Consider the following 24,283-nt stretch of genomic DNA (forward strand, 5'->3'; position numbering starts at 1 on the left):
ATAGTTGCTCATTGTCATTCCCCTCCACTGGGTGTTGAAAGCTGACTTAATTATAAGATGGGCCCTTCAGTAATATTCATTAAATATGAAATGTTAAATTAAATGTCAAGTCAGAATACTCACTCTAGCAAAGTAAAAGTGTTCTTAATGATTTGGGTTCTGTTAATTGAAATCACCAGTGTGACTTTTTTTTTTTTTTTTTTTTTTTTGCTTCAAGTGACAAAGGCATCTCACTTGTGTCTTCCAGGAAGAATCATTGAATGGCTCCCGTTTGACAACATGCACCACCAGTGGCTGCTGCTGGCTGCATGCTTTTGGGTGGTTTTCATGTTCATGGTGGCCAGCAAGTTCATCACGTTGACTTTTAAAGACCCGGATGGTAGGTATGCTTCATGGCAGAATGGGTTTATGGCAAGTGGAGTTCTCCTGCAGCACTGTGCTCAGTCACCAAGCATAAAGGACCTCTGTCCTGACCACAGGTTACAAGTGGGCTTCCAACGTCTTCATATAACAGAAACCAGAGAGAGGAGGGGCGTGGAGATGGCCATGCTGAGGCCCTCCTGAAGAGGTTCTTTCTGGGTTGCTGAGTCACTGTATCACCTTTGGGATAGAGATGCTTCCTTCCTGCCACACCTCTGAGCCCCTGGCAGCGAGGACTGTCACAGTCTCTGCCTCACATCCTGAGAAACCCAGCTGTGTTTGCTCAGAGTGGCAGCTGTTTCACACTGGCGACATGCGGTCGCTGGTTGTCCTTGGCATCCTGGCAGGAGGGTCGTTTAAATGTGTGTGGTGAGGCTGTTGTAGGATCTCATCACCCTTTACTAGATGGAGGAAGATGACACAGGGCTAGGTTTGCTCTCAGGCAAGCTGCTTCGTGTTCTTGCCATTCATTGACTTCAGTATCTGCTTACAACACAGATGCGCTCCCTGTCTGACGATAGCGGCTGAGGGTCTGGTTAGTGAAAGGTGGGCTGCCATGTGCAAGGAGTTGTGAGATGTTGCATTTCGGTTCTGTGCCACTTCCTCTGGGCCAAGTGAAGGAGCCGAGGAGAGGAGGGACATGGTTCATGTGGGGACAGCTCATTAGTGCTGTAGATTGGCCAGAGAAGCCCTTCCCGGGAGCTGAGCACAGTTGTGTGCCGCCTTCTGCAGCACACAGCTCATTAGAGGTACGTCTCTACCAGCAGAGTTCACCTCTTCCATCTAATGAATGTGCTGACCTGAACTAACCTGTATCACTGTGCCCAACAGTAGTTTGACCACTTGGCTATAGCTCCTTTTATATCACCAAGAACCCTGGTTATGGCCCTAGCTATTTTAAGGGCATCTAACATCCCACAATTCTCTATCCTCTCTTTCCCACTTTACCAGCAGAGAGACAAAACTGGAAGCAGATATGGGGGATAAGAAGGAAACCCCAAAATTAGCCCATATGGTTTACACTCAGGGATAATTATAGGCCCTTAACACCGGGCACCACCTGCCTGTCATCTTCCTGGGAGAAAGCTGGCGAGGTTTGCACAGCCCGGGGCAGGGGTGTTATGCTTGCTGTATTGGATCCCAGGCCATCACATGGTGCTTGGGAGCTGGGGCTCCATCAGAAGAGTGAGCTTCAAATCTTAGAGCAAGGAGGGAGTCTGAGCAGGATCTCAGTGTCACGGTTCGGAGATTTTAGCGATGACAGCAGCCAGTGTGGTGATCTCTCGTGAAGGCAGAGAACTGTTTTCATCCTGGAGGCATTTCACAGTCAGCTGCCATGTTCTGTGACCTTCTCTGATGGCACAGATAAAAGTCAGATTTCTGAGGTGGGAACCAGCCCCAAATGTGGAACAGCTAAAACCCCAAGAAGAACATGTGATTTCTGATCCCTAGATATTGTCTCTTACTAAGGAAGGCACAGGCACGGCAGGGAGACTCACACCATTAAATTGTCTGTGGTTTAGTTTGCTTTAAAAGCCAGGACAGTGTATACTGTATCTCAGTGAGACATCTGTCAGTCATAGTTAAATGACACACCTTCCATTCTTGCCACTCTGGAAGCCTGTGCTGGGGACTCACCTGTGAGTTAGAGACCACGTGAGGCCCCATCTCAAAAGAAAAACAATAAATAAATAAATAAATCAAAGCAAAAATAAAAATTAAAAAACACACTCTTGCATTTTAGTCCCAGTGGGCTCTAGTAAAGGCAGTTTTGCCATCCTGGGAGGTAGCAGGGCTTATGCTCACTGCTCTCAGAAGGCAGAGACCTGAACTGCAAAAATTTAAGAGACGCTGAAAGTAAAAAGCCAAGAAGTAAACTTATGAGCCTTCCTTAGTGGAGGTCAGAGGACAACTTGTAGGGGTGGTTCTCTTTTTCCATCGTATGAGTCCCAGGGATTGAGCTCAGGTCATCAAGCCTGACAGCTGGCACTGTTTGTTACCCACCAAGCCACCTTTGGTGGTTTGAAAGGAACCGGCCCCCAAAGGAGGTGGCACTTCTGGGAGGTGTGGCTTTGTTGGAGGAAGCGTGTCACTGTTGAGGCAGGCTTTGAAGTCTCAGTTTCACAGTCGACTTCCTGCTGCCTGCAAGATGTAGGCCTCCGAGCTACGCCAGCACCATGTCTGCCTGCCGTGTCCCACCATGATGATAATGGACTAAACCTCTGAACAGTAATGTTGTTGGTTGTTTTAGTCCTTTGCTCCTTGAGGAGCCCACCACCCAGCTCCCAAGTAAACCACACCGGAATCTTATTCTTTCTTATTAATGCCCAGCCTTAGCTTGGCTTGTTTCTAGCCAGCTTTTCTTAACATAAATCATCCCATCTATGTCATGCCCCTGGGCTTTTTCCTTTCTCTATTTCTGCATACCTTTCCTTACTTCTTACTCAGGTCTATGGCTTGCTCTGTAGCTGGGTGGCTGGACTCCTCTCCTCCTCCGTTTCTCTCTCCTTAATTTTTTTTCTTCCAGATTTCTCCTTTTATTTATTCTCTCTGCCTGCCAGCCCTGCCTATCCTTTCTCCTGCCTTGCTATTGGCCATTCAGCTCTTTATTCAACCAATCAAAGGTTAGACAGACAAAGTCACATAGTTTCAGAGTTGAACAAATGCAACATAAAAGAATTCAGCAATCCTTGATTCATTAAACAAATGTTCCACAGCATAAACGAATGCAACACATCTTAAATTAATATTCCATACTATTAATGTGGAATTAATTAAATGTTTTCCCTTTTAAGAGTTGCTGTGGTCATGATGTCTCTTTACAGAAATAGGAACCCTAACTAAGATACCACCTTGCTGGCCTCACCTTCAAGATTTTAACTGGGACAAAAAAGCTCTCTAGCTCACCAAACAGCTCTGTCCCTAAGACTAACGATAGGCAGTTCCTCTACACTCTGACATTGGAGTTGTCATATAGCCTACTCTTGAGTGCCTTCAGAGGCAGGGCACAGTTAGCCCCTGCTTACCCCAGCATGAAGTTCAGGGTAAAATGCCCTCACGCCATGGTATGTTGTAAAGTAAGACATCACGGGACTTAAAATACAAGTTCCCTGTCAGGCTCAGAGGGTATGTTGTTGTCAGAGTATCTGGTCAGATCACAAACATCATTGTTCATTGGGTTCATTCTTCAGTCTTAATTCTGAATAAACTTACGCGTGCAGTATCTTGCCAGTCTGAGTGATTAGGCCTGGATGAAGAGTCTGGAAGTTAAGTATACAGTGCCCACCCAAGGCATCAAAGGGGACCCTGGGCTGGGGATGCTGCAGACATCTCTTGTTTTCCACCCTGGATCCCTCTGACCCCCTATAGAGGAGACCTCTCAGTCTCTGGGAAACATCAGAAGTGTCTTTGAACTCCTGGCTGTGGGTTGTTTGCTTTCAAGCCATTTTGGCTTTTGTACCAAGGGCCCCACATGATATCATTGCGAGGAGGTGGTTCCCAGAGTGAAGTTCCTATGCTTATCAGATAGCCCTTGGTTCTGGTGTTCAGGGAAGACAGTAACACGGCTGGCTGCCCTTGAGTTCTTTTCCGCTGGCTCTCTTCTCTTGGAGCTGGATCCCTGGTGTGGAGTCCCGGCCACATTGTGTATGTGTTTTCTTCATGCCTACCCATCCATCATGATTTCTCTGGCCACATGGACTGAGCCAAGAACCCATCTGCCCTGCCTCTTCTGACCTGCTACGTATCCGTGCTTGCTGCTTTTGATGCTACCGTGGTTTCTGTCAGCTCAGCAGAGAAGCCATATTGATACTTGTGCAACGATCTATCCTTAGCAAATATCATTCCTACTGAACAAGAATCAGGTGTTAATAACCAGATTGTTTCAAGGAAAATAAATCCAACCCAGTGATAAGTACTTAGTGGCATGATTTGTTAAGGTTTGAAATAATAAGCAATCCTGGAGTTGGTCCACATGGTTTGCTTTTATCTGTTGGACTTGCTCTTTCAGTTTTAGGCCTGATTGCAACCCCTCAGGTTGCTTCTCAGTGGCTGAAGTGCAGACCCCATGACTTTGGATTATGTCTGCCTGCCGCCCATAGCTTGTGTTTGTGGCTGAGCTAAGAGGCAGGAGGCAGCATCATTACAGAGCACAGAAGACAGCTAGGGGGACAGTTGTGACCACTTTTAGAAAGGCAAAGCAAAGTGGTACTCCATTCCCTATTGTAGACATCTTGTTCAAACCCAGAAACAGCCACCATTATGACTGTTAGCAAACATAGTCTTAGACATGAAGATGCCCAAACATGCCTCGGGGATCACAACCCTTCACCCTGAGGCTTGAGAGTTGCTTCTGAGGGACAGAATAGAGAGATTGACCTCTGGTCCTAGCAGCAGTGCTAGCAGCTTCTGAAGAGAATGCCCCTCCAGCAGAAGGACAGAAAGGAAAAACTAGGCCATTCTGCTTTCTCTGTCTGTAGTCAGGTTGGGTTGGGTTAGCTGGAGAGAGAATCCAGGGGCCTCAAATCATGAAAATGTTCACACCAGGGTCGTGACTGACAGGCGAGCTGGGGCTGGAGGGTGAGAGGTTCCTCAGTGGCCATGGCCTTCTGTGTGCTCTGAGCATGGGAGATAGGTTGTTTTCCAGAAGTCAGGGGCAAGTCAGTTACTCAGCATTCAGAGCACATTTCCCTCTACCCAGAGCAAAAGGAAACACGGGTTTCACAAATCCATTTAGCATGTCAGCACTCAGAAGTGACAGCTTAAATCTGTGGGGGTTGGACCAGTCAGTGTAGGTGTCAGCCCCCCTGCAGTGCAGCTAGGAGCACTGGGGCAGGCGGCTACACGACTTTGGCCGCCTGTATCCCTCGGCAAGCTCAGAACAGCTTGTGCATGTAGCTTCCAGCCAGGTTTGCACGTTTACACAAATGTAGACAAAGAGGAAGATGGCTGTGGGGTTCTTGAAGCGGGCTGTAGTAGAGCCCAGTAACTGAGGTGTGGGAGCAGGGCAGTATTAGGACGCAGTAGGGTGCCTTCTTTCTCGTTGTGCAGAGGAGCACCAAAGCGGCAGTCGGCAGATGCTGTGTGCTGCAGGGAGGCAGCTGTTCAGCAGCCTGACTGGGTGAGGTCACCATGGCACTGCAATGAAGAGCACTGGCTGCTCTTCCAGAGGATCCAGGTTCGATTCCCAGCACCCACATGACAGCTCACACCTGTCTGTAACACCAGTTCTTCTGGTGCTCTTGGGTACCAGGCACATATGTGGTACAGATACATAGGTAGGCAAAAAAAAAAAAAAAATCCATACATACAAAGTAAAATCAAATAAAGATAAAAGTAATAAATTTAGAAGAATAGCTAAACTGGGGTGGCCTGGGACTATAGCGAAACAGGCAACAGTAGGCATCACTGAACCAAGACGGGGGACGTTTTTATTAAGGGAAGCAATACTTTTATGTATTTTGTGTGCTTTTATTGTATATTTATGTTTCTGTGAGACATGGAAAGCATGTTTGTTTTCAGAAAGTGATAGATTATGTCCAGATTCTACTTGAAAGGTTTCTACAAAATCTGTTTATTTCAAGTTTTCTCGGCTGAATGGCTTGTAAACCACCCTCTGGGCTGACTTATAGTCACGTGACTGCTGACAGGAACATGGAAACTCTGGCGTTTCGTTTTTGCTTTTCTATTTGTAAATTAATTTGGGTGAGGGCACATGGTCTGGTGGTCACCAAGGAGTGGCATACAGTTGTGAGAAAGACCACTGAGGGACTGGGGAGCTGACTCAGTGGGTTAAGAGCAATGGCTGCTCTTGGACCCAGGTTTGGTTCCTATCACTTACATGACAACCCACAGCCATCTGTAACTCCAGTTCAGGGTATCAGTGCCCCCCTTTTGGGCTGCCTTAGGCACCAGGAACACACATGATACACACAGACATACATTCAGGCAGAATAACATACGTAAGTTTTTTTTTTTTTTAAAGAAAAAGAAATAGCACAGGATAGAGAGATCCTGTGTTCAATATACCTCCTGTCCTCACAAGGTAACTGTTTACAGGGCTACACAGCAGTCGGGACACCGGCACAGATACAGCCCAGGTGCAGAACACCTCTGTCACCGTGAGGGTTCATCATGTCACCCTTTGGTGTGTTGACCTTTCTAGTCACATCCACGTCCCCCTTCCTTAGCCTCAGCTCCTGGAGTGTTCATTTGCATGTTCGTAGCATTACCAGTGATTATTTTGCCTTTTTTATTGCTCACTTGTATTCCGCTGTGGTTGTATCCCTGTGTGTTAGTCACCTACCTGTTGAAGGGCACATAGGCCACTTCCAGTTTGAGGATATAACAAATGAAGCTGCTGTAAACATTTGTCTATGGGGTTTTGTTTGAACATAAATGTTTACTTCCCTATAATAAATGCTAGGAAACACAATTGCTGGGTCTTGTACCATATTGTTGTTTTGTTGTTTTTTTTTTTTCCAAGAAAATTACCAGACCCTTTTCCAAAGTAGCTATTCCGTATTTCATCTCTGCAGCATTGTCTCCATGACCAGGTTTCTCTGCATTCCAGCCTTTGGTGGTCGCTGTTCTTTCTCACATATTCTGATGGGTCTGTGGTCCTCTCTTCCTGTGATTCTGATTTCTGTGGTCAGGGATGGTGAACATCTTCAGTGAGGTGTCTCTGCATGGCTTGCTCCTTCGCAGGTCAGCTTGTTTATAATTTCTTAAGTGCTGGACCTGTGGATTTCCTTGTGTCTTCTGAGTGTGAGGCTTGTAAATGCTTTCTCCCTGTCTGCAGCTTGTCTTTTCCTCCTCTTCAAATGGGCTTTTATAAAGTACAGGTTTTTAGCTTTGATGAAGTTTAGTGTTCTAAGGACTTTTGTCCTGTTTGTTCTTTTAAGTTTCATGGCTTTGTATTTTACAGTTAAATCTCCTAGTTCTTTTCTGGAAAAGGTGTGAGGATTAGGTAATGGCTCATTCTATTGGTTGAGGTTCACTTGTCCATGTCCCTTTCTTAAACTGACTGACACCCCCCCAGTTGGGTTGCCTTTGCCAGAAGCAACGGCTGGGTGGGTGCAGCCTTTCCTGGAGGTGGCATTCTATCCCACCAATTTCATGTTCGGTGCCTGTGAGAATATATCTGAATCATTTGTCTTCCAGGATATAGTGCCAAACAGGAGTTTGTTTCCCTGACAACCATGCCGGAAGCAGGGAAGCTCAGAAGAGAGAAGCATTTCCCTGAGGATACGAAGGTGAGTACAAGTCCTGTCCCTCTGACCGGGACACTGCTTTCCTGAGGGTACACTGCACAGTGGCCCTGTCACATGGCAGCAGCTGCCCCCAGCGTCTCTCACAGGTTCCTACTATGCCACTGCAGCCAGATTGATAGTGTAGGGTGAGAATTCCTAATCTGAAAATCAAATATATGAAAACTACCCAATCTGAAATTGAGCACCAAAGTAGTGTCACAGTGGAAATTTTCATGCCATGGAGCTTTGTTTTATGCATCAAATTATTTAAAATATTCTCTATTGCTAAGGTCATTGCTTAATGCTACTCTCCTCCCTAACACGTAGAAGGCCCTGGACTCATTTCCCCAAATTGTATAAAATTATTTTCAGGTGTATATAAAACATAAATGAATTTCAGGTTTGGACCAGAGTCCCTGCGATATCTATTTTTTGGGGGATAGAAATATTCCAGAATCCAATAAAAGTTCCAAATCCGATGCACTTCTGTCCCTGAGCATTTGGATAAGAGATAGCAAAGGTCATTCCAGCCGAGTCCCTTGGCTTTTTCCTCTGTGTTTCCATTCATTGTTTAGCTTGGCTTCAGTGAGGTCAGTGGTCCTCTATGCTGCATCCCTCACCACGGGTCCTCTGTAAGTGTTTCTTGTGCTGAACCCCTTCCTGACTGATGGAGTCTTGCCTTCACTGGGAGAAGGAATATGTTGAATAAGGTTAGGAAGAAACTGAGGATATGAAAAGGTTTATGTCCCAGAGTGAAATTTGGGGGTGAGTGGAAACATGGGACCAGCCTCCAATCTGTATGAATGAGCAATGGAACCAGTGAGAAGGGAGAGGCCCCCAGATGGCACAGTAGATAATAGACTCAACTCAGGCAGTCAGCTTTCATGGAGTCCTTGATGCCTGGGTACTGACTGCATTTATTCTCCTGCAGGGCCTCTTTCACACGTAATTCTCTTTGTTCCCTGTGCAGGGACAGGGATATACTCAGGACAGCCGCTCCCTTTGCCAATCCTCATGCTGGGTCTAGAAGGTCACAATTAGGACTGAAGGGATGAAGTATCAACTGCTAAAGATGCTTGTCATCCCAGGACTGGCCTAGGGAAAAGGGCAGGTTGCTGCCTGGCTCACAGTGTGACGAGGCTAATTAGAACTCAGTAAGAACTCAGACATTCCAACCAGAGCAGGTGGCTGTTGTGGCTTCTTGTCAGCAAGACATTCATGTAGTAAAGGTCAGGTCTGCAAAGCTCTTCTGAGATAACCCAAGGGCATCTTAAATAGAAAATATCTCAATATGTGTCTTGAGAATACCACAAGGGCAGGTGAGCTATTTGCAAAGCAGTTCAAGGCATGGGCCCCATTGAGAAGATACATCCGGGAAAAGATGACTCTGTCGTGGTCCCTTCCTATTTCAAGATACCTCTTAGAGAACACATACCTTCTTTTATTTAGAAAGAAAAGGGGAGATGATGTGGGATTCCCCTCTGTATAATATGAATATGTTTTATTACCATTGGTTATTAAAGAAGCTGTTTCCACTAGTGGCTTAGAGTAAAGCCAGGCAGGAAATCTGAACAGAGATGTAGAGAGAAAGTAGGCGGAGTGGTAGAGGTGCCAGATGCCAACCAGAACTTAACCGGTAGGCCACAACCTCATGGTGATATGCAGATTAACAAAAATGTGTTAATTTAAGATGGAAGAGCTAGTTAGTAAGATGCCTACGCTATTGGCCAAACAGTATTGTAATTAATATAGTTTCTATGTGATTATTCACATCCAGGCAGCCGGGAAACAAACGAGCAGTCTCCTCCTACAGGAGCAGACCCCCAAATACCACATACACACTCACACATACACCCAAGTAGTGATCGGTAAGGGATCCTGAACACTGGTCCATGTGTTACTGGTACAGCTCCTCTCCCATCCATGCCCCTCTGCTCTTCTAGTCCACACTCCTCCTCTCCCCCACACACGGGGACTATGCTCATGTACACATATGCACACCTGCACATACACTCAGCTAAGACTTTCTTGGGTATCCCCATAAGACCTTGTAACTGTCACACACCCAGGAAAGCTTAGTTGCTGTGGAGGGAATGGTCCTGCTAACCTTAAGGCTGTGGAAGATGGGGATAAGCCTGAGCCCAGGACTACTCCTGTGAGAGAACACATACACGGCCTCTTCTCTTGGAACTTCAGCTTTCTCATCTTCTCCTCTTATCAAGGCAGCCTTCTAGGGAAGTCACAGGGACCAAGTGGACATCTGTCTTCCTGGCCACCTGTCCCCGTGCATCTTTAGAGCTCAGCAAGGCTGTGGCGAAGGGGCTGGAAAGGGCCTGTGAAGTGGCAGAAGGTGGCAGTCATCACTCTAGAAATGGAAGGAAAGCAAGAGAAGGGGACTTCTGGGGTTCTCTCCTGCTTCATACCCACGATCCTGTGCCTCCTCTGTCCCTCTCTCTGACAGCCAACGGGGAAGCTGCTCTCGGATGGCCATCCTGACCAGCCCCAGGTTTATCTGGAACGGCTGGAGCTCATCAGAAATGCCTGCCGGGAAGAGGCTCTGAGGAACCTCTCACACACTGAGGTCTCAAAGTTTGTCCTCGATCGAATATTTGTGTGTGACAAGCACAGGATTCTTTTCTGTCAGACTCCCAAAGTGGGCAACACCCAGTGGAAGAAAGTGCTGATCGTCCTAAACGGTGCGTGTGGCATCTGGGGGTGGGGGAAGGTGGCATCAGTGGAGGCTATGGTTTGTTCAGAAAAGACCCACAGTCTTCCCAAAGGTTTCCTTTAAAAGCTGGTGGAGCTAACTTTGTTTTGTTTTACAGTGTTAGGTATGGAACCTAGGGCTGTGTGTGTTCTAGGCAAGCAAGTCTTCTGCTGCTGAGCTACACTCCCAGCCAGCCTCTGGTGGCTCTAACTGGGATGTTTGGATCACAGAGCCACAGGCAGGATTTCCTGGGTTTTCGCAGCTATAGCTTATAAAGTTTAACCACCCCCAATTAGCCCTTCTTATTCGTGGCACCCGTCTTGAGTACTTCAAGGCCACCACACTCTCTGAGGTATTCTGTAGTCAAAGGACCCACAGCCAGAGCCTGGGAGGAGACTCCAGCCCCCTGAGCCTCAGGCAGCTTCACTCATAGACCAAGCTGGCTGGGTAGACTTCTTCTGTAAACATAAAGCATTAAGTTAGCTTGCTGCAGAAAATCTGATGTTCAATGGGGAACAAATTAAATCATAGAAAAATGAGTTCATCCACTATGGTTTGGATGATTCACTGCTGTGTAGACACATGCTTATTAAATCCCAATTCATCTAAACTGACCTAAAATAATTATCGCCTGTCTGTTCAAATTCAGCTCCAGCTGGCTGAGTTCCAACAAACAGCATTGGAACTTCTGGTCAGAAATGGTACCCCAAGTACCTGGGGAATGATTCTTGTGGTTCAGCCTCATACCCATAGATCCCAAGCCTACTCCTGGCAACACTAGCCAGCGTTTGCTGCCATTTGCCCTTTGTCCAGATCAGCTGGAGGGCAAAAAGGACAAAGCCTCATCTTCTGGATACACAGTTGAAGTTACTGTGTTCCTGAAGTAACAGAGCAGTGTGCTGAGTTTTTGAACCGGAGATCAAGGCTACAAATCAAATTGACAACAAAATATATAAGAAAGACTCACAACAAACTCACTGTGTTTGTCAGAATCATGTGCTGTGGTTTTATGTATCAGTTACAGATTATTTAAATTGAAAACAAAGAACCCTTTCCTTGACATCAATACCCATAAAATGATTAGTGAGAATAATAATTGAACTTATCTAAAGAAGGCTTTTATTACCCAACTCATTACTTTGTTTAGTAGAGAAAGCCAGCTTGTTTATTTCTAAAACATGTATTTATATAATCTTATTTCCTAAAAGAGAAAAAAATAAACAAAAGCAAAAAGCAAAGCCGTGGGCTTTCCAGGTCATATAAAGCTGGAAATTCCTAGTGGCCATCCTCAGCTGGCGCCCAGTGTACTTGGACAGTGAGTGGGCCCAGGCATGGATCCAAAGCTCTAGGTCCTCCACCATCCCCTTGTATAAACTGATGACGTAACTGCTCCATGCTAAGGCTACAGGTAAGGTTTTATTGTAGATATGAGAGAGAACAGCCAGCAGTATCTGGAAGGGTTCAGAGCAGAAAACGTGGAAGGATAAGTATGGCGAGCAGACTGGACCTGGCCATGAGAGAGGCAGGGGCAGAGCAGAGTTGATGGTGGGGGTGGGGAATGGGGACAAAGAGGGAGACAGAGAGATAGCATAGCCAAAATATTAGGGTTCTAAGGAGAATGAGTAGCTGCGGGAGGGAAACCCGTGAGCTGGAGAAGTTCAGGGCAGGGAAAAGGTGACAAGAACCTGGATGCCAGCATGGGCTCTGAACTGTGTAACAGGCATTTGTGATGCTAAGGGAGCCTAGAGGCCAGTATTTGCCCTGGTACGCTAGGTATCCGTCCTGCCCGTGATAAGGAAGATGGCTCCTTTAGTATGGGGAAAGTACAAGTTCCCAGGAAGGCTGGTTTTTGTCTGCCTGCCAGAACCTGGGGAGATGGCTTTTCCTTTGAACCAGGGCACATCTCAGTGCTCCATACTAGGGCATAAGTGGTTGGGAGAGAAACGAATGAATGAGTCGAGGCTGTGCCTCTTGCACAGGTGACCCAGGAGAGTTTCCTCCTTGTGGGGACTCAAAGCTTGGCAGAACAGAGTCAGCACAAGGCTAAATGTTATGGCTCACAGACGCTGGCTAAGCCCTCGGAGTCCCAGCATCTTTCGTTTCCATTCGTCTATATTGGGAAGAGAAAGGTCTGCCCAGCCCCCAGCTCCCCTACAAAAACTTGGTCCCCCTGCTATTTCAAGTATGTCCTCCTTGCCCCAGTACCCAAACTCTAGCCAGGGCTTTTCATCATCAAGTGTCTTTGCCTTTTGCCATGAGGGCTGCTGTGGCATTCTGTGAGAAACACCGTTGGTCTAATAGTGTTGTGCTACACCAGCACAGCCTTGTCGTGGAGACCAGGACTATGGATACTGTGCTCCAGGCCACGCCCTTCCAGCATCTCTTGCCAACTCAGAGGAGAAAAGCTCTTTCATTTTTTTAGGGAGGGTTTAGCCTCTAGGTATAGTACCAGGGCTGTGTGCTGTCAGTATTCTGTCTGTTTCCTTCCCCACATGTCTTTCTTCCAGTTAGCTGATGTATAAAAACACACACACGCACACACACACACACACACACACAACAGCTGCTTTTCTTTCTGTTAGTCCCTGCAGCAGGAACAGCTGGAATCTAAAGGGGCACACATGGACACTGGAGGGGCTGGGCTTCTCATGTGTGCTGGGAAGGTTATGGGGCCTGAAATGACATGGACAGGCACCCCTAAAAACCACACTGAGCCAGTTCATGCTCACCTTCTCCTCTTGTTTACCCCAGGAGCATTTTCTTCCATTGAAGAGATCCCCGAAAATGTGGTCCATGACCATGAGAAAAATGGCCTTCCGCGTCTCTCCTCCTTCAGCAAGACAGGAATTCAGAAGCGGTAAGGGCAGCTTCTTCAGAGGGGATGAGGGAGGGCCAAAACTCTTGCAGCAAAGGCCGAAGCTCAGTTTGTATTTGTGGTGTGATGCACTCGGCTCAAAGGACCGCAGGGCCAACTGTTTCGTGTTGGCATGCAGCGGCCAACAATATCCTTAGCGTGTCCTGCTCACCACAGCGCAAGGGCCCTCCTGAGGATTTCAAAATACCTTTCCCCACCTTGTCACAAAGACCGTTAGAGTTTGCATGAGCTTATTGCCAGAAGTGGACAGTACCTTATGTTTGGATTTTGTTAAGTTTTATGGGCTCCTTACTAAACAGGGTTGTTTCTCCATTATAAAGAAATTGCTGTATTACTTTCCCAAGGCACCATGCCCACCTCTGCACGTACTTCCCGCTTGGGTCATCGCATGAGCAGGTCCATCAGAGGCGGTGCAGGAGACGAGCCCCCTTGACGGTGGCAGCAGTAGAGTGAGCAGCTAATGAGTGAGAATGTTCTCCCATTTTAGCTGTGAAGTGGGGCTGGTGGGAGGCTGCTCGTTCATTCCCGGCTGCTTAGACCTGAAATAATCACTCTGAAACTATACTATTTGCAATACTGTTTGGCCAATAGCTTAAGCGTATTACTGGCTAACTGTTATATCTTAAACTAACCCATTTCTATTATTTTAAATTTTACCACGAGGCTCGTGGCCTACTGGCAAGGTTGCAGCTGACAGCTCACATCTTTCCCCTCTGGCAGCTACAAAGTGTCTCCTGACTCCGCCTTTCTCCCAGCATTCAGTTTAGTCCCCCTCGACCCCCACCTAACTCTACTCTAGCCTATCACAGGCCAAGGCAGATTCTTTACTTATTAACCAATAAAAGCAACACATATACAGAAGGACTTCCCACACCAAAGTAGCTTCACTGAAGGGGCCAGAATTCAAGAGCTGCCCCTCAGTATCAGGTGGAACCTGGGTTTGACCCTCCCTGGCTTTGTCGGCCCTTTTTTTTTTCGTTGTCTAACTTTCCCTTGGGTAACTTGGTCTTCATAACTTTAGTCAGACATCACCCTGGGTGTAGACTGTCCCTCTGGGCTCTAAAGACCTCTCTATGGGGCTTTGTGGGAGTCCCTGAATTAAGATAGACAAATCGGGGACAACAGTTTCTGGTTTTCAGGTGAGTGTAGTATGGCCACAGATAGAGGATTGTCCTTGCCACCATCTGCACCATCAGAAGCCTGACATCCGGTGCCTCTGCTCTGCTGCAGCCACTCTGGGCAGCTCGCTCAGGATGCCTTCCCTGTTGGAAGTATACAGTCTGGCTCCTATTCCTTCTTCCCATTCTTTCCTCTTACGCTGATTGCTGCTGGCAGCTTGGGGTGCAATCTTTAAAGCTGTGCCCATAAAAATCAGTCTCTGGCCTCGGTGAATACTGACCTACAGTTCTAGCCCTGGTGACTTGTAAAAGCTTTAAAGTTTTGAGCCAGCCAAATGAAACAGTCTCACATCAGTCCCAGAAGGGGAGTGCTAGTGCTTCGAGCAGTCGGGGTTGCCTTTCTTTCTTTTTTAAGGCTTACTTTATGTCTGCGGTGCTCTATCTGCACGTATCCCTGCGCGCCGCCAGAAGAGGGCATCAGATCCCACTCACTATAGGTGGCTGTGAACCACCGTGCAGATGCTAGGAATTAAACTCGGGACCTCTGGAAGAGCTGCCAATGTTTTTAACCGCTGAGCCATCTCTCCAGCCCCAGTTTGGGTTTCTAAGTCTCTGTTTCCTTACCTGTAGAATGGGTTCAGTGCACAGTACAGAGTGTACACCGTGTGGGGGACACTTTTCACAGGCCCAGCTTGGTGTTACTCCTTCTCCTACCTCCTCTACCCTCCCAGAGCATCAGTTTTGTCTCTTATTTATCTTTCCTCAGATTGAAAACATACTTCAAGTTTTTTATTGTCAGAGATCCCTTCGAAAGACTGATTTCCGCCTTTAAGGATAAGTTTGTTCACAATCCACGCTTTGAGCCTTGGTACAGGCATGAGATCGCCCCTGGCATTATTAGAAAGTACAGGAAGGACCGGACGGAGACCCGGGGGATCCAGTTTGAAGATTTTGTGCGCTACTTAGGCGACCCAAACCGCAGATGGTTAGACCTTCAGTTTGGGGACCATATCATCCACTGGGTGACCTACGTAGAGCTTTGTGCACCCTGTGAGATAAAGTACAGTGTGATCGGACACCACGAGACCCTGGAGGAGGATGCCCCGTATATCCTGAAAGAGGCCGGCATAGACCACCTGGTGTCGTACCCCACGATCCCTCCAGGCATCACCTTGTACAACAGAACTAAAGTGGAGCACTACTTCCTGGGCATCAGCAAGCGCGACATCCGGCGCCTCTATGCACGCTTTGAAGGGGACTTTAAGCTCTTTGGGTATCAGAAGCCAGATTTTTTGCTAAATTAATGCATGACCCTTGAATTCTTGCTAGGTCAGGGGCTGACTAGTTGGGAGGGGGGGTCTTAGCACAGAAATGGAACTCCCTTCAACATTTCTGTGGTTCTGTGAACAGGTGACGTTGGGCTCTGCTTGTCTGAGCTTGGATGTCAGATGTTCTGAGGGCCCTGTGTCATGTAGGCCACCCCCCCTCACCACCCTGTGTCATTAGAAGGTCACTAGCCATCACTCCATGAGAGGTTAGCAGAGACTGTTTGCAGACTGGCAGGCAGACCCAGAGCAGACAGTGTTAGAAGCTGTTTCATTCAGTGTTACATTGTCATTGGCACTGGCAGCTCAGCAGTGGCCAGGTGGTGTCACCCGTGACCTGTGGATTGTACAGACACAGCACTTTGAAGAGAGATCGAGATGCTTAATGGCTGCAGAAGTTACTGGAGCCCACGCAGACTCAAATCTAAGTCATCATGATACCTTTTTTCTTCTGCCTTGGAACAACTATAACCACAGACACAGATCATATATGCCCCTCGAGCTTGAGGCCCTGTGGCATTTGGTGGGGATAGTTCCAGAACAGCGTGAGCAGTCTCTTCAAGATCTAGGCTAGTGCTCTCTCTCTCTGTTTTTGTTTTTGTTTTTAAGACCTCTGACCCTCCAAGCACCTGCTTCATTCTGCAGAAGAGATTCCTTTCCGGAAAGTGAGGGGGGTTTCAGGAACATCCTTGGGGACTTGGAACTTGGCGCAAGGAAGGAAGAGCTGGATGGTCCTGGGAACGCAGGCTGCTATGGAATCGGGTGCCTTTGCCTTGGCTTCTGATTTTATCTTGGACTGAGCAGCAGGGACTCTTCCACCTGTCTCCTCCGTGAACTTCACTGTCCTGAAAGGGGAGAAAGACCAAGCATTTCCATTGGATAGATACAGGCAGCTGCTGATGACAAGCAGGCCACACCATGCCTGGCCTGCAGAATCCAGTGCTGTCTCCACACTGCCATGTCCGCTCATGTCGACAGACAGGCTCCTCCAGCCCCAGTTTTAACAGTGCCACCATTCCAGACTGAAAGGCCACAGTTGGATAATCAGATTCAACAGCAATAAAATCTTGGGTGAGGCCAGTCTGGCAACATGCCCTCCAGGCTTCGAGGCCAACCCCAGCAAGAAGAAAGACACATCAGCGTGTCAGCTGCCAACCAGCAGCCAAGTGCTGCTACAGATGACTAGATGGTCTACCCGAGGAAGTCTCTGGCACACGCATGTGCCCAGGGTTGGGAGAAACTGTGCTAGCTTTTCCTAAAGGCCACAGCCCTCTTCTCCAAAAGTCTTCCTAAACGTGTAAATGTGAAAGTAAAATAAAATTTAAAATATGTGCCAAATCTGAACAGTGGAGAGGGGGCTCCAGGGCCACAGGTAACCCCTGATGGCTCCAAGCTGAGGCCAGGCATGGGGCCACGGACTGGAATGAGGCTCAGCTTTTCCTGGTCAACCGAAATGCCAAGAACGTAACATTGGGTTGTTTTTAAATGAAGTTTTAGCACAGCCTTTGTAAACTCACTTCAGACCTAAACTGCTGATCATCAACCTCGTCCCTGCTTTTGACAGGCTTCATTGTTAATAGCGTGTGTGGCAATGGTGTTGATAGCGTTTGTGAAGTTAAGGCCTTCCAGGTAGTTCTGATTAAAGCGGCATTTTCTCTCGTGTGGCTGACTGGGTTGATCTGATTTTTCTCTTTCCCTCTTTTCTGCCATACTGGTCATTTTCCTAACATACTTTGCTGAACAAGTAACTATTTCTACCACAGTAAGTCGGGAACAAGCCAGCTCCGCACACCTGATCCCAGACAGCCAGCATCCCCAGAGTGGCTCAGCCTGATACCCTCCTCCCAAGGTCTTGGAAGGCCCTTCTTATCTTCACAAATCATGTTCCTCTTCACTCAAGGAGGCAGTCCTTTCCCCTGTGTCCCTTGAACCACTGCCAAATTCATTACAGCTGCGGCTTCGGTTGCTCTGCTCCCCACATTGCTGCACGCTCGGACATGGCGCTGCCAAGCCTGGCCTCAGCCTTCTCATTAGCCTGCCTGAACTGACACGGGGCCTCGTGGCTCAGAAGCTGTCCTTGCAGGGTGGGAGCAGCAGCTCCACCTTCTAGATCCATTGGGTGGTAGAGTCACCTCACGTCTCTGCAGAGCTGACTAATCAGCTCTTGGGCTTGTTCCTTCCCCTTCAGCTTCAAGCTGTGGAAGGTGCCTTGCCCAAAAAAAACTCTTTCAGATCCTGCCCCTGCCCACTGCTGTTGGCAGCTCCACCTGGTGTCCTCAGCTGTAGGAAGAGAAGCAGCTCCGGTCTCCAAATAGTCCGTGGACTGCTATTTTTCTCAATGCATACCAGGTGTCTGCAGCCTGCCCCCTTCCCTCCTGTCTGATTGTCTTGTCTTGTTTTTCTTTGGGGCTAACAGGCAGGGTTCTGCTGACATGCTCTCATCACTCTTCCTGGCCCTTGTATTCATCAGAGTTCTCTAGAGAAACAGAACTGATAGAATGAATGTGGTGTGTGTGTGTGTGTGTGTGTGTGTGTGTGTGTGTGTGTGTGTGTGTGACTAAAACAGCTTAGAAGCTATTCTAGTTGTCCAACAGTAGCTGTCTTACCAATTCAGGGTCTAGTAGTTGTTCACCACGTGAGGCTGGATGTCTCAGCTGATCTTCAGGACACACCATAATCCTGAAGAAGTAGGCTCTAATGCCATCGAAGGAATGGACGCTTGCCAAAAGAGCAAGCAGGCCAAGAGCAAAAGCTTCCTTCTTCCACGTCCTTTCTCTAGGCTGCCAGCAGAAGGTGTGGCCCAGATTAAAGGTGGATCTTCCCTCCTCGAAAGATCCGTGCTAAAATGAGTCTTCCCACTTGACATGATCCAATTAAGAAAAGTCCCTGACAGGTGTACCTAGCTGCTTGGGGCTTAGTTAGTTCCAGATGGAGTCAAGTTGACAGTCAAGAATAGTTATCACAACTTCTGAAGAAGTGACCAATTTTAGGACCATGGTTCACACCCACGTTCGTCCCACGTCGTGGCTGAGAAGCCACACCATTAGGTTCCTTCTCCACTTAGTCTCCCATTCTCTATCACCTGACAGGTGAGAATACCCAAAGCCTTCCTATTTGGGTGCCCTTTTGCTTAGTAGCTAAGTCTTGAACTCCCCTCTCTGGGCTCACGTTTTATCACACAGATGGCCCTCAGTTTGCAATGGTTACTTCCTGACAGAGTCATTGTAAACTGAAAATACCCTGAGTCAAAGATGCATCAAGTACCTTAATCCACAGGCATGGTAGGTTAGCAACACAACACATTGTGGGTCGCCAGTTGTTGGCTCTTGTGATTGGTAGCTCACTGTTGCTGCTCAGCATTGCGTATAAGCTAATCTGGGGGAAAGGATCAAATTTCAAAATACAATTTCCACCAAATGCATATTGATTTCACATCTTCAGAAAGCAAAAAGGAAAAATGAAAAACAAGTCAAAATATCCCTAAGATGGGAGCTGTCTGTATACCTCGTCAACACTGCTCCCCTGGTACTCTGCCCAGAAATCTCAGCAAAATATTTGATTTCTTCACTTGCAAATTTGGCCTGCCACCAAGATCTCCAACACAGATACACTCCAACGAGGTTCTTGACCACTCTGTACAATGTCCTCTTTTCAACGGTGTGTTCCTAATGTCTCTCTGAGGCCGCCCAGAATGGCCCTTACACTACTTTCTCTCCAACTATTATTTTGGGTTTTTTCTTTAAAAGGAGTGTGTGCACCTGAGTGTGTGTGCACCCACATAGGTATGTATAGGTGCCCTTGAGGGCTAGAAAAGAATGTCAGATCCTATGGAACTGGAGCCATCATGTGGGTCCTGGGAACTGAACCCAGGTCCTCTGCAAGAGTAGCAGATGCTTTTAGCCACTGAGCCATCTCTCCAGGCCCCAATGTATACGGCATATTCTCTAAGAAGACAGAAGCTGTCTCTACAGCTGTCTGTAAGAAGACAGAAGCTCCACTGTTTTCTGAACCCTCATAGAATACCCTATAATGTCCACATTTCTTGCATGCACCCCAGAACTCCTCCATCCTCGATTGTCTATTCCTGCAGCAGCTCCCACACTTTATTTAATACAGCAGCAATCTCGGTGCCAATTTCTCTCTTGCTCTGCCTGGGGTTCTGTAAGAAATCACCGTAGCGTGGGAGGCTTAACCAAAGCAATTTGTTTTTCATTGTTCTGGAGGCTAGGACGTTCCAGATGAAGTGCAGACTGACCCTGTTCTTGGTGACTTGCAGGCAGCTACCTTGCCGTCCTTAAAAGGCAGAAGGAAGGGGAGTGCTCTGATCCCCCTACGCTTCAAAAGATACTCATTTCACTTCACCCCACAATCATGACCGCTTCTAAATCTATCTCCCAGGGGTCCCCATCTCCATACATCATCCCCTTGGGGATTGGGGCTTCAACTTGTGAATTTTAGCGGGAAAGGGGATTTAAGTCTTAACATTGATCTGCAGGACCCAGACTCTATCTCTGTAGCTTCCAGAAACACTAAGATGACCAGGTATGGCCATATACAGTCCCTTGTTTTCTACAGAGAGCCTCCTTGCTGCCCTTGGCACTCTCTTTATATTGGTGTGTGTGACACATTGAACTCCCCTCCTCTCTCCTCTGCTGCCAGCATTTAGCTGGAGCCTGAGCCGGAAATCAAAGCCCCGTCTACCTTCACTGCATCTCCCAAGTTCAGAAACAACTCTTCTGTTTTCTATCTTCTTTATCTTTTAATTTGAGGGTGGGGATGTGGTGTAAAATGACAACTCCAGCCCCTAGAGGAAAATGTCAGTTTTTTCATCCACTTAGTTGTATGTATTAGTCACTGTAGTGAGGAGCAGCGGGCTGTGTCCCGCCACCCGGCTCCCGCACGGCTAGCTTTACCCAAAATAATTACACACAAATTGTATTCTTTTAAACACTACCTGGCCCGTTATCTGTAGCCTCTTATTGGCTAATTCTCACATCTCGATTAACCCACTCCCTGGCCCCCTTAGGCTTGTAACCATATCATAATGCAGAAATGCATTCAGTCCAACTTTAAAAGTCCCCATAGTCCATAAACCACCAGTAACACTGTCCTGGTAAGGATATTTATCTGTACGTATAAGTCAGATGCAGTTCTTAGTGCCTGAGTGAGACACTCATAGGCAATGCTTCAAGGTCCTTGCAAAAAACATGCTGAATATCTAGGAGCTCAAGGAGAGTCCTCCTTCTGTATTCCTCCTTGGTTTGCCCATGATAAACAGATTTGTAGTTCCTGACTCAAACTGAATAGCTCCATACCAATACTGGAGTCAGGTCACACTGCTCAAGAGCCCACGTGGATATGTATACTCACAGACAATACCAGAACATGTGAACATTTCAACAGAGTTCTGTAGAGGTTTGAATAAGGATGATCCCCGTAGGCTCATGTAATTGAATGCTTGGTTATTAGAAAGTAGAGCTACTTGGGAGGGATTAGGAGGTGGGGCCTTGTTGGAGTAGGTGTGACCTTGTTAGAGGAAGTATGTCACTTGGGGTGGGCCTTGGGGTTTCGAATGCTCAATTCAAGCCCTGTAGCTCTCTCTTCCTGCTACCTGCAGATCTGGATGTAGAACTCTCTGGCACCATGTCTGCCTGTGTGCCACCACACTCTCCACCATGACAATGGACTAAACCTCTGAAACTGTTAGTCAGCCCCAATTCAATGCTTTCCTTTACAGAAGTTGCCATGGAACACTGACCGACTGTCGTATGATATTTTGATTGCATTCTGATGATCCCGAGACAACCAATGAAATTAGCTTTGGATCAGAGGGCAGAGCCAGCTGCTAGTTGACCAAAATGTGAGTCCCGTGAACATCGGCGTCACCTGAAAAAAATCCCATCTCTTTCCATTTGTGTACTTTTGACTTTTCCAGAAATGTCATGCACCTAGGGCTATAAATTCTGAGACTAGATTCCTTTGCTCCATAGCCATAGTCTCTTAGGATCACCCGGGCTGTGCATCTAAGGATGGTCGGTTACTTCATTACTTGGGTGAGTGTTCATGCAAGGGGAAAACCACATTTGGTTTTTCCATTCAGTCCTTGATCACTATTGTAGATGTGTCCAGTGCTGGGCTTTATCCCAGTGGCTCTCATGGTTGTGAATACGTGTGCAAATCTTTGAGTGGGTGCCACCGACCACCCCAGCCAGGGATGGGGTTTTCTGGGACGTGGTTTCTCAAAGACTAGGTGGGTGAGGATTCGGTGATGACAAATAGAAACAAACACAGGGGCAGTTTGAATCTGAGTGTATTTTACTGTTCTCAAACAGGGGTTTTTATACAAGAAGAACAGGTATTACAATTCTTAAAAGATGTGTTCAGTGTAGCAGTTACAAAGAACAGTTATCATAATCATTTGGCATAGGAAAGCATAAAATCAATCAGGTATTACGTTTCCTAAACAGTGGGTTTAAAGAATCAATGATGACCAAAACAGATAACGTCTTAGTTACTAAACAGTGGGTTCAAAGAACCAATTATGACGCCAAACAAGTACAAAAAGTCACTTATAGTTAATGAATGACTCTTAGGTCCTGACCAAGTTCATAAATTTTCATGTGTAATCCTTAACTAATGTCTAACTTTTGTCTTCTTAAAAAATCCTCAAAGTTCAATTTAAAACTATACTTAAGCAATGCTTTCTATACCATAACCGCATCTACACACACATAGCCATACAAATTCATATATTGTCGGGAAGATATTCTATCAAGGTATTATTTTATAATTATGTAAATGATTATGAAGCAAAACGCTGAATCTCTTAGAGAAGAGGTTATGGCCAGTGACCCCATTTCAAGGGGATGGCTTCTTATCCAATTTTCTTGTTTAGAATTTTTATCCAGGCTATCAGGAACATTTAATAAGTATAGAAAGGGGGCTGGAGAGATGGCCCAGCGGTTAAGAGCACTGACTGCTCTTCCAGAGGACCCGGGTTTGATTCCCAGCACCCACATGGCAGCTCACAACTGTCTGAAAATGCAGTTCCATGAGATCTGACACCTTCACACCAACAAACATAATAAAGTTAAGTAAATAAATAAAAAAATTTAAAATAAGTATAGAAAGGAAATAGAAGCAGCCAGACTGCCATGAGAACTATGATTCAATAGTTTCTCTCCAGCTAGAGAGTTCCACAAACCGGTTCCAGGAGACCTCCTCCCTTTGAAGTCAAACGCCTCAGTCTGTGGAACTTGTCACACAGATTCTACTGGGGTTGGTGTGGCAAGTGGGGTATAGGTTATTGTGTGATGCTAGCTGCTGGGTCGCAGACTTTTATTCTATGTATGGGATGCTGGGGCTTGAAGGAAGGGCTAGCATATGATAGCCGAGCATTTTATCACTGGGCTCCACCCCAGCCCTAGATATTGTTGAATGGAAAGAAAAACAAGCATTATGACTTTGAGAAAATTGCTAATGTACAAAACTAAAAACAGTATCAATATTACACAGAGGATTAAAAAAGAGTTAGATATAGGCAAATTACATTTGTTCCTCTGGGAACGAGGATAAAAATGGAATCTCATGCTATAGTGAAGCCCATGGCTTTGTGTGATTTTTAAAAAACTAATAAAAATAAGGGCTGGAGATAGCTCAGCAGTTAGAGAACTGGCTGCTCTTGCAGAGGACTGAGGTTGGATTCTCAGCACCCACAGGGCAGCTCACAACCATCTGTAGCTCCCGTCCCAATAGGTATGAGACCCTTTTTTGGCCTCCATTGGCACTGCAGAGACATAACACACAAAGGCAAAATCACCATGCACATAAAAAAAATATTCTAAAGAAAAACCTAATGAAAATAAAACGAGTGATTACTATGCCTTGAAAATTTAAAATATGAGAAGAATATTTCAGCAACACATGTTCTAGTTTTCAGTTATTTAGTAAGTATTAGATACTTAAAATCCAAGGCTGTGAGCAATCAGGCCGAGAGCCATCCCACAGAGAGGCGAGGAGGACTGCAAAGACCCAGGGACAACTGTTTTATGTGACAAGAGACTGACACCTCTTCTCTTTCTTCCCATAAAGCCTGCATAACCTGCTGTGATCCGTTTAATTGCACAGAGTGTCACACGTTCAGTGTTCCCGCTGGTTCTCACTGGTCATATAAAGGACCAAACCAAATATGGACACTCATACAGTTTTAGGTAAAAGTGATTGAGGACCTCAGATCTGTTTGTTATTTTGGACTCCATCTTCTTACTCGTTCTCAGCCAGCTGCATGCTCCCATTTTCCTCCAGGGGGCGATGCTCTTCCTTAGCTTTTCACTTTGGTGAAAATCACTTAAGATCTTACTGAAAAGCCCTAAGGATGTCAGAAAACGCCGCTATTTGAGATTAGGCCCGGGATCTGTGGGGTTAGGATGTCTTTGCTTAAGGGAAGGTAGAAATAGAAAGAAAGCCAAGTTTCCAGTGATTGCTAAAAGGCTCTGAGCGGTGAGAGTGGAAATTCCGTCTGTTTTATCGGATTGCAAATTCTTAAAGCAAACAACAGAAAGCTTCCCTTCTCACCAGGTAATCCCCAG

The 24,283-nt window shown here is 46.6% G+C and overlaps 1 protein-coding gene across 2 annotated transcripts in view; it reads left to right on the forward strand.

Moving 5' to 3' along the window:
• Nucleotides 1-17,356, forward strand: part of Chst10 (carbohydrate sulfotransferase 10) — a 32,050-nt gene extending 14,694 nt beyond the window's left edge. For both annotated transcript variants that reach the window (XM_041656606.1, XM_041656607.1), the window contains 5 exons: nt 248-379; nt 7,582-7,673; nt 10,132-10,366; nt 13,129-13,234; nt 15,137-17,356. In XM_041656606.1, coding sequence (XP_041512540.1) covers nt 248-379; nt 7,582-7,673; nt 10,132-10,366; nt 13,129-13,234; nt 15,137-15,674 — 1,103 coding nt within the window. In that variant the 3' untranslated portion in view covers nt 15,675-17,356. The remainder of the gene's footprint in view (nt 1-247; nt 380-7,581; nt 7,674-10,131; nt 10,367-13,128; nt 13,235-15,136) is intronic.
• The last annotated feature ends 6,927 nt before the right edge of the window (nt 17,357-24,283 follow it).

This window comes from Microtus oregoni, unplaced genomic scaffold, assembly GCF_018167655.1.
Source record: "Microtus oregoni isolate MIOR12 unplaced genomic scaffold, Mior012 000007F_ref0000211, whole genome shotgun sequence".
In the NCBI taxonomy this organism is placed as follows: domain Eukaryota; kingdom Metazoa; phylum Chordata; class Mammalia; order Rodentia; family Cricetidae; genus Microtus; species Microtus oregoni.